Source organism: Parus major, chromosome 22 (assembly GCF_001522545.3).
Source record: "Parus major isolate Abel chromosome 22, Parus_major1.1, whole genome shotgun sequence".
NCBI lineage: Eukaryota > Metazoa > Chordata > Aves > Passeriformes > Paridae > Parus > Parus major.
In genome coordinates, this window is record NC_031790.1 from 438,976 (window position 1) to 447,969 (window position 8,994).

An 8,994-nucleotide genomic window follows, 5' to 3' on the forward strand; every position below is an offset into this window, starting at 1 on the left:
AAATTCCTCACACACCGGGCTCGGGGCCGGTACCGGGGGATAAATTCCTCACACACCGGGCTCGGGACCTGTACTGGGGGATAAATTCCTCACACACCGGGCTCGGGACCTGTACTGGGGGATAAATTCCTCACACACCGGGCTCGGGGCCGGTACCGGGGGATAAATTATTCCTCACACCCCCGGCCTTTCCTGTGTTCATGTGTCCTGTGCTCGCAGAATAAATGTTCATTTCATGAGACACACCTTCGCTCCTGTTCCATGTTTGAGGCTTCTGGCGCTCTGTGCAGTGCTTGTGTTGTGGTTTATGACCCCCAAAGAGAACCAGTCTCTTATTGAACAGCCCCTGCATGTGGCATTTACTGAGGTTAGCAGTTTTCCTCCCATACAGCTGATAAGGAGAGGAGCTAGATAATAACTGATCCCTGGTATTTGTGATGTGAGATGGGTTTTGTTTTCATTTTCTGATGTTCACTTTGCTTTGAAACACCGTGATGCTGTTTGCTGTACATACAGCTGCAGAAATCAGGTATTCACAGCTCTGAGACTGAAGCCTGTTACTCCATCACTATGCTTTGCTTTTCCTTTTAATGTTTTCTTCTTTTTTCCCTGCTGCTCTCCCCCTTTTACCTTTGTCTGAGCTAATATCACCACCCCAGGTGTTTCTTGCTGAGTCCCTGGGGCAGCTAAAAGCATCTGCAATACTCTTTCCTTGGGACAGTGCAAAAGTGGAATTTGGAAATTGTTAGTAAAGTTGTTTTTCTCTAGGTTCTGTCATATGCTGTTAAAAGATCATAATGTGACAACTCAACAGCCTTTCCACCAGCTTCTGCAAAAGAAACCATCCCTTCCATCTGCAGTGTGGCATCGTGCAGGTAAATACCAGTTAAAAATTAACAGGTTGTGGCTTTTTATTACCATATGGCAATGCTGAAAGTTTGCTGTTCAATCTGAGGATGATGATTTTTAGTGAATAAAAGTTAACAAAAGAAAAGCCAAGGTTCCCTTTTCCCTGCTGTCTCCTGGGAGGTGACGTGCCCGTGTTCAGCAGTGTTCCTGCAGCTCTGGGGCTCTCGGGTTGTGTTTTTAAAGCCTCGTGGCTGCAGCTCTGTGGAACAGAGGGATCACCCTGGGCTTGCTGAGTAATCAGGACTTGACTTTCATTTAAGCTCCTTAGGTTTGATTATATTACTTTCCTTCCTTGTTTTTGTCTTTGCAGTAAGAGGCATGTTTATTCAAACTCAGGACACACCAAATCCAAATAGCTTGAAGTTTATTCCAGGAAGGGAAGTGCTGGAGTCGAGGACTATGGAGTTTTCCACACCAGCTGCAGCCTATTGCTCACCTTTAGCAAGGTATCATTAAACACACCATGACTTCGGGCTTGGTCTGGGCTCTGTGGCTACAGCTGAGGTTTTAAGCACAGCTCCCAATCATTCTGCTCTTCCTTTGGAGCATCGTGCTTGGATTTGAGATTTAACGTTGTCTGAGATGAAAGCTGGGGATGTTGCAGCTGTTTTTCTGTACTCCCCACAGCTCTGTCACAGCAGGAGGCACCACAGGCTGGTTCCTGCACTTGGATTGAGAGGGGTTACAAATCAGTGTTTGTAACTCCTTCACCTCTGAGTATTGGTGAGCAGTTACTGCATCATCAGTGAGACCTCTGGCCCTGATTTCTCAAATGAATTCCCCTCAGAACACTCTTTATTCAAGGAGTAACTTGGAAATCATGCAACTGTTTAGAATTGGGAAACAGTCAGTGAATAGCCTGCAAATACTCTGAAATAAATGCAGCAGCTCACTTTGGCAGGACCTGGGGCTACCCTGAACTTCAAGACTGGTGGATTTCTCCTTTACTGAAGGTTTATGCTTCACTCAAAGACAGGCTGCTGTCCTGGGCTGGATCTGTAACAGGTCTTGGGAGTGCAGCTTTCAGTAATCAAAATGCACAGTCTGGAGTAAGAATCGGTTCTTGGCATTGAAGGGGCTTGGAGCACCATCCTGAGTCTCTGGGAATGTTTGGAGGCACCTCTTTGGTGTCACTGCTTTCACATCAGTGTCTGAAAACAAACTCTGTGTGTGGAAGGGCTTTGGGCAGGGCTGAGACCCATAAATGCTGCAGTGATTACCCCTGGAGATCCCAGGCCAAGGCAGCTTTGTGTACCTTGGCAGAATTGTGTGCAGAAGCTGTGGGGCATGGCATTCCCTCCAGGAGCTGGGGGTTATCAAACACGCAGCTCTGATGTTTCCACAGCTCTCCTGCAGGATCTTTGCAGGCACAGCTTTGTGCCTTGCAGTAATAAATCCAATGTGAAAGGTTTCTGAGGACATCACAACGTGTTAGCCGAGCGCTGAAGCTGTAGGATCTCGTGCCAAGGTGCATCAGGTTGCAGAGTGAAATCAAGTGTCACAAAGTGGCATTTTGTTGTCATCTATCTGCAAATAGACATTTTCATCCAGGATGATACATGTGCTGCAGTGTGTGCAGTGGTTGTGTGGATTGTGGGGAAAACTGTCTGCTCTGTGTGTCACTGAACCCAGATTATGGTTTTGGTAAGTGGAGTGACTTTGTTTTAAAAGTGAGCATAATTCCCTTTTGAATGTAATTTGGAATAAAAATTTCCAAAGAATTAACAAAACCTCCCTGGAGGAGAGGGAGGGAAGAGAATAATTTAATTATTTCAGGTGGTTTGGTGCACTTGCATAATTCCATGGTTTAGGTCTTTTCAAAATCCAGTTGATTTAGCAATGTAAATGCTCAGTGCATGTACAACTGTTTCATGTGTAGAAATTCTTTCAAGTGGGTGTTATGAAATCTCTTTTATAATTTCCATTACACATACTTTTGTGGTACGATTCCTGAGCCTTTCATTCATTGCATTTTTGATGTTTTCCAGTCTTTTAGAAGAATAATTTTTCTTCTCTTTGTAATTACACAAAACACTCTTACAGCCTTATGCTGTATTTACCTACAAGTTTACCACAATTTTAATTTCTTTTTCTGTAGATGAAATTTTTGGCTTAATCATATTGTTAAAATGAAAACTCAGTTTGTCAGATCAAGTGCATTTTTGCTCATTTTCCCCCCCTTTGTTTCCTTAACAGACAGTTATTCCGGATTGAGGGAGTCAAAAGTGTTTTCTTTGGGCCAGACTTCATCACCATCACCAAGGTGAGCAGAGCAGGGATGCAGCTGTGTGGAGATGTTCCACAGATGTGGGATTCCACAGAAGTGTCCACAAGTGCCCAAACAGAAAAGCTGCAGCGTGTGGCTGAGCCCTGGAGCAGGATCCCAGGGAAGCTGGGATTCTTTATCCAGGAGTGCTGGGCTGCAGGGGCTCAGCTGGAATTGGCTCTGGGAGCAGGAGGAGGGAGCTGCTGCACCAGGATGGGGCTGTGTGCTCAAGGTGTGCAGCTCCAGAGATAAAGGGATCTGTAAGAGCTGGGCAGTCAGAGGGCAGGGCACTTCAGGGAGGGATAAATTGGTAAATCTTGGGTCTCTGAAACTGTTGATAAAAATACCTGTCAAATAAACTTTATTACTTTAGTATTTGTATTTTGGAGAGTTTCACACCTTTTGAGCTAATATTTTAAAAGCACTTGCTTGGCTTGCAAACAAGGAGACCCTTCTTTGGCACAATCTGAGTCTGACTAAATGTCTTGGGCAAAGCTGGACTGGACAGAACATGAACTCTGTGCATCAAATCTGAGAGTCCATGATGGCATTTTTAATGTAAGAATCTCTGTGTAACATAGCAGCAGCAGGCAGGAACTCCTCTTCATTCTTTTTTTTTTTTTCCCTCTTCTGATTCTCACAGGAGAGTGAAGACCTGGATTGGAACTTACTGAAACCAGATATTTATGCAACCATAATGGATTTCTTTGCCTCTGGCTTACCTGTAGTTACTGATGAGGCACCTAGGACAGACACAGGTAAATCAAATCCTCAGGGAGAGGCCAAGGTCTGCCTTTGGCTTTAGCTTTTGGGACATCCAGAGGAGCCTCCACTTCTCCCTCAGAAAAGCATTCAGAAAAATTCAAATTTAAAACCTCTTAAGATGAGCACAGGCAGGAATTTGCAGCTTGGAATTCTCTCAGTGTTCTGACTTGCACGTTTTTCTTTTCCCAAGCTGCTTCAGAAGAAGATGATGAAGTTGTACTGATGATTAAGGAACTGCTGGATACAAGAATCAGGTGAAAAGAGAACATTGCTGCTGGCTGAGCTAGTTTGGTTTATTTAGGGAACCGTGTTTTCCTTTGGGAATGGGATTTCATGGTTCAGCATCTGATGTGGAGGGGTTCAAGTGCAGAGCTGGGAATGCTGTTCAGGGGAAAACTCTCTCTGGTTTTCATGTTGAAGCTCCTGTGTCCTTTTTGCTGAGTGACTTCAGAGCAGGGCTTGGACAGGTCCCTGGTTTAACCAGGCTGCTTTAGGGGTGGGAACAGCACACCTTTGCTTTTACAGACTTACCTTTTTCTCTCTCTGTATTAGAATTGTATTCTGTATAGAACTGGATTGTAATTGTTCTTTTCCCTCTCCATGAAATATTCCCAAGTACTTTATACTCCAAAGGAAGATTTCCTGGTGGAAAATCCTGGCCCTCAGTGGATTTTGGCCTTGCACTCTGTTGTGATTTTATTGGTGCTTTAACACATGAATTTAGAAACTGGTGGTAACAAATGAAGTCTCAGGAGTGGCTGCAGGAACCAGAAACTTTACACTTATTTTTTTAAGATGCTGCATTTAAAGTGATATCACGTGATTCAAAATTTTGTTTATCTCACAGCAGACACATGGTGCTGCTCAATTTTCCTGAAAAAGCAAGAAAAGTAGAAGTAAGCTGGAAGATCTTTCCCAGACATTTGTACTAAGTGTTGAAACCAGAAGCCAAGAACCACGCTGTATAAAGCTGTGACAGTAATGTTCAGGCTGCTGCTGGGTTATTTAAACTCCCTGGTGTCAGTCCTTGATTTCCCAGGGGCCTTTTATCATTTATTTTTGTAATTTTTGTAGGTTTTTTTGTAATTTTTTTAATTTCTGCCCATAATTCTGGTTTTCCCACTTTTCAATTTCCTTCATTTCCTCCCCCTGTAGCCATCAGTGCAGCAAGAAGCTGTTGGTGAGGATATCAGTGGTGGTGTATCTTCATTTTATAGCAGGGGATCCTCAGATCTGTAAGCCAGGCTACACATAGAGCATTTATTGTCCAGCAAATCTAAATTAATGCAGAGAAGCTGTCAGAAGGTGCAGGATGGAGGGAGTGTACATCTGAAAGGTCCTGTAGTGTGTCAAAAACTTAATTCAAGTAAGAAAAGTGGAATATTAAATCATGATCTGTGGCTTTCTGGAATGGAGATAATTTGCTGTGGTGAGTTTATAAATGTGTCAGGTTTGCAGATTTTTCTGTTAGCACTGTAGTTCTCAGAGGGTTATTTTGGAAATCAGTATAAAGAGCTTCTGTTAGAGTAACTTGATGGTTTTAACTTGGTCTGGAAAAATGTTGCTATGGGGACAGAGCTACAATGCTGGGCATTTGTGGCTGGCAGAGGGAGAGCAGGCTGCAGAAATGCTCGTGGCACTGCAGTGAGCTTATCAGGAGCTGCTTCCTTCACCCCTGAGCAGGATTAAGCTTTTATATTTGGAGCTATTTTCTATCCTTGGTGAGTTGTGGAGAACTGCATATTTATTTCTGGGAGCAGGGCTTCTTATCACAGGTGCCAGCTGTGCTGCATGCCGTGGGGGACACACCCCTGCTGTACTGGCAGTACCTGAGGCAATGATTGCATGTGCAGGGAGCTTTCTGTGCAGGCTGGGCTCTGCTCACACTCTGCCCTAAGAGTTCACTGATTCCTTCATACACTGCTGCATTCATCACAGAAAATGTTTTGCCTGCTGTCCCACAGAAGGTTTCTGTGTTAGACAGTCCAGCACAGCAGGAGTTGTTGGAAATGTGAAGCAGGTGGTTGTAGAGAAATAGTGACTGAATCCCTCTGTCTTGACAGTTTTTGTGGGTGTAAATATTGCTTTATTGAGGGTTTCTGGAGGGATCCACGGTTCAGCTCTGTGAGCTTTAAGTTGAATACTGTTTTCCATCAGGCCCACAGTGCAAGAGGACGGTGGGGATGTTATTTACAAAGGCTTTGAGGATGGGATCGTGCAGCTGAAGCTGCAGGGGTCGTGCACCAGCTGCCCCAGCTCCATCATCACCCTCAAGAACGGGATTCAGAACATGCTGCAGTTCTACATCCCTGAGGTGGAAGGTGTTGAACAGGTGGGTCGAGGAGAGGTCACAGAGGTTTCCTTTTCAGGAAAAGGAGCTCTTTGTCTCTTTCCAGCAGGAACAGGCTGGCAGTTAGGGAAAGCCAGGATGTATAGATGCAGGATTTCCAAGTCAGCAGCTGTATCTTGGCAAAGACAGAGAACTCTGCAGGCTCCTGGAGCAGCCCCTGGGCTGGGGAGCAGCCCTGGCTGTGGTGGGTGCCAGGCTGGCCTGAGCAGTGACCCTGGGGCAGCAGGGGAGGCAGGGGACCCTCGCTGGACCCCCCACACCCCTCCTCTGCTGAGGAGCCCAGAGCTGGACACACTTGTTTGCTGATACCTTTGTGCTTTGGTGACTTGATGTGATAAAAAGCAGCGAGCTTTGTCCCCTGAAATGCAGATTCTTTGGCATTCTCATGAAATACCTGATCTCTGGAGCGATTGTTTTCGTGGCCTTTGTGGTAACTTGACCAGCTCCTATAATTAAAACTCATTTCCTCCTGGCATTTTGGATTGCCAGTTTTTCTTACCTTCCTCCCGAGCCCGTGGTTGTGGAATACCTGCTGTTCTCCTTGGGCCCAGCAGGGATTTAATGTAATAAATCCTGCAGGCCTGAGAGCTTAAACTGTTTATCTAAACTACTTCTGGGTTTGATTTCAGGTTGTTGACGATGATGATGACGTGGAGAAAGAAGCAAATTCTACTTGAGCTTCGTCATCTGTGGCCAAATAACATTTACCTCCTGGTGTATGTAAACCATCTCTGTGCTGAGGAGCAAACAAATCTGCCTTGTCAGAAAAATAGCTGTACTTACTGTGAGAATGTACCATCAGTTCAAGCAGTTCAGCCACTAATTTATTAAATGCACTGTATTACAAAAAAATTATTTTGCTCCACTTTATGCTATGTCTTTAGAAAGAAATGGTGGGCTCAGAAAATGGTGATGTGTTTATTTATTGTTTTTTCATACAGAAACTTCAATACTAAAAAAAGAGAAGGCAGAAGTGCCTTGGCTTTTTTGTGAAATAGCAAATTAAATGTTTATTCCCCCAACCTGTGGGACTGACGGGAGTCTCTGCCCTTACTCTGTAAATGGGAGCTCCAAGAATGTTAATTTTATCAAGTCTTGTTAAAAAGCTGCTGATTCCTATCAGATTTTTGTGTGTGAAAGATAACTTTTCATTTTGGAGGATGTAACACTGCTGTGGCTTGTGGAAAAGTTCCCTCCTTGCTCATTAACACTGCTAACCATAGCAACAGAAACAAAAAATGTTTGTTATAAAAATCATATCTTCTAAAGTAAACGTTAGAAAAGAATGATCCTTATCAGCTTCAGTAAGCAGAGAGACTAATTAGCCCATTTAGCAGTCAGATCGTTCAGCCAGCATTAGTGCTGGGTTTAAACATGCAGCAGCTGATTTCTGGGTGTAGTTCAGCACCAGGAGGAAGGTGCAGTGCTGGAGGGCACGGTTTGCCTGGCCAGGGTGGCAGAGGGAAGGAGGGACTCTGTGTTTGCTCCTGCCACGTCCTGTTTGCTCTCCGGGGGATGTGGCAGGGCAGTTCCAGTCCTGCACGCCGTGGGAGAGAAGTGCTTGCTGTTGACACTGAAATACATAAATGGGCCTTTGTGTTTACTGCTGTTTGTAGGAATGATTCCTTCCTGGTGCCTGGCTTTGGCAGATGGCTTTGTGACCAACAATTCTGTTCCTTTTTCGTGGTCCTCATTTGGATTATGATTGGCTTGACAGCCTTTGGTGTGTTCCCTTTCCATCCCTTGCCAGTGTAATTATTCCAATGATCCCTAAACAGGACCAGTTCAGCTGGGGGAGAATCTCCTCTATAGCTCCACATCAGCCATAAACTTCGTATTGCTTGATAGAAATTTGAAAATTAATATTTTAGCTAAATACTCCTTCAGCTTTCACAGAGATTAATAACCCACGGTTGTTTGAGTTACCCTCTCAGGATCTGGACACTGGTGTGAGATCACCATGTTTCCTTTTCCTCTCTGATGAATTACACGGTGTCTAATTGTACCAGCGTATTGATGAGCAAATTCCTGCTGCAGGAATGCCCAGGCCAGGGTGAGCTCGGAGGGAGCAGCGGTGCTGTGCCTGCCTGCAGGGTGTGTGTTCTGCCCCTCACACCTTCCCAGGGCTCGGTGCTAAGGAAATCACCTTAGAGCTGGAAATCAGGGCTTGAAGTCAGCCCAGAAGTGAGGAGGAGAGCCCTGCAGTCCCGGTGTGTCCCTGCCCTGGAACAAAGGCTGCAGGTTTCTCGTGTTCCCGAGGTCCGCTGGGCTCCTCTCCGCTGTGTTCAGCCAGCAGCAAGTTCAGAATGTGCCTCATCCCGGCTCCTCTATGCGTCCTGATGTTGTGGCTTGTTTTCTGTGCTTTTTAAGGAAATATCTATTGACTTTTTAGTGTAATATCAAATTGAATGAATGGCCTTTTGTAGCCTTAGGCTTTTAGTAAGTTTCCAAGCCGGCTTTGATGGGGGTGGCCGCAGACAGACAGCATCCCTGAGCTGTCCAGCAGCACGGATGTCATGCCTCGGTCTGTAATGCCCGTCCCACTTCGCTTTGAAGATTCATCTTAATGGTTTCTTTCTCTTCTTTCTGAATGGGAGCTGTTGTAGAAGAGCCAGAGTAAGAAAGCAGAGGCCGTGTCACGGGGCTCCGGGAGCCGCTGGTTCTGTGCCCCAGCCCCGGGTTCATCTCCCGCTGCTCTCCGAGC

The 8,994-nt window shown here is 45.3% G+C and overlaps 1 protein-coding gene across 5 annotated transcripts; it reads left to right on the forward strand.

Moving 5' to 3' along the window:
* Positions 1-94: 94 nt before the first annotated feature.
* Positions 95-7,983, forward strand: NFU1 (NFU1 iron-sulfur cluster scaffold). Of its 5 annotated transcripts, none has more exons than XM_015648941.3 (8): positions 95-367; positions 769-875; positions 1,220-1,355; positions 3,106-3,172; positions 3,819-3,933; positions 4,131-4,194; positions 6,098-6,272; positions 6,920-7,412. In XM_015648941.3, the coding sequence occupies exons 1-8, from the start codon at positions 351-353 to the stop codon at positions 6,965-6,967; spliced, it is 729 nt and encodes a 242-aa protein (XP_015504427.1). In that variant the 5' UTR covers positions 95-350; the 3' UTR covers positions 6,968-7,412. The 5 variants fall into 5 exon arrangements, with proteins under 5 accessions (XP_015504427.1, XP_033375341.1, XP_015504426.1 ...); XM_015648940.3 differs by lacking the exon at positions 95-367 and adding an exon at positions 408-529 and having other exon boundaries at positions 6,920-7,893; XM_033519450.1 differs by lacking the exons at positions 95-367; positions 6,098-6,272 and adding an exon at positions 389-529 and having other exon boundaries at positions 6,920-7,983.
* Positions 7,984-8,994: the final 1,011 nt, after the last annotated feature.

Excerpts from the sequence above, each read along its gene's own strand:
- NFU1 (XM_015648940.3), top strand. The coding sequence starts at position 495 with ATGCTGTTTGCTGTACATACAGCTGCAGAAATCAG. Across the intron at positions 530-768 it reads CATACAGCTGCAGAAATCAG|GTTCTGTCATATGCTGTTAA; the intron begins GTATTCACAGCT and ends GTTTTTCTCTAG. Across the intron at positions 876-1,219 it reads TGCAGTGTGGCATCGTGCAG|TAAGAGGCATGTTTATTCAA; the intron begins GTAAATACCAGT and ends TTGTCTTTGCAG.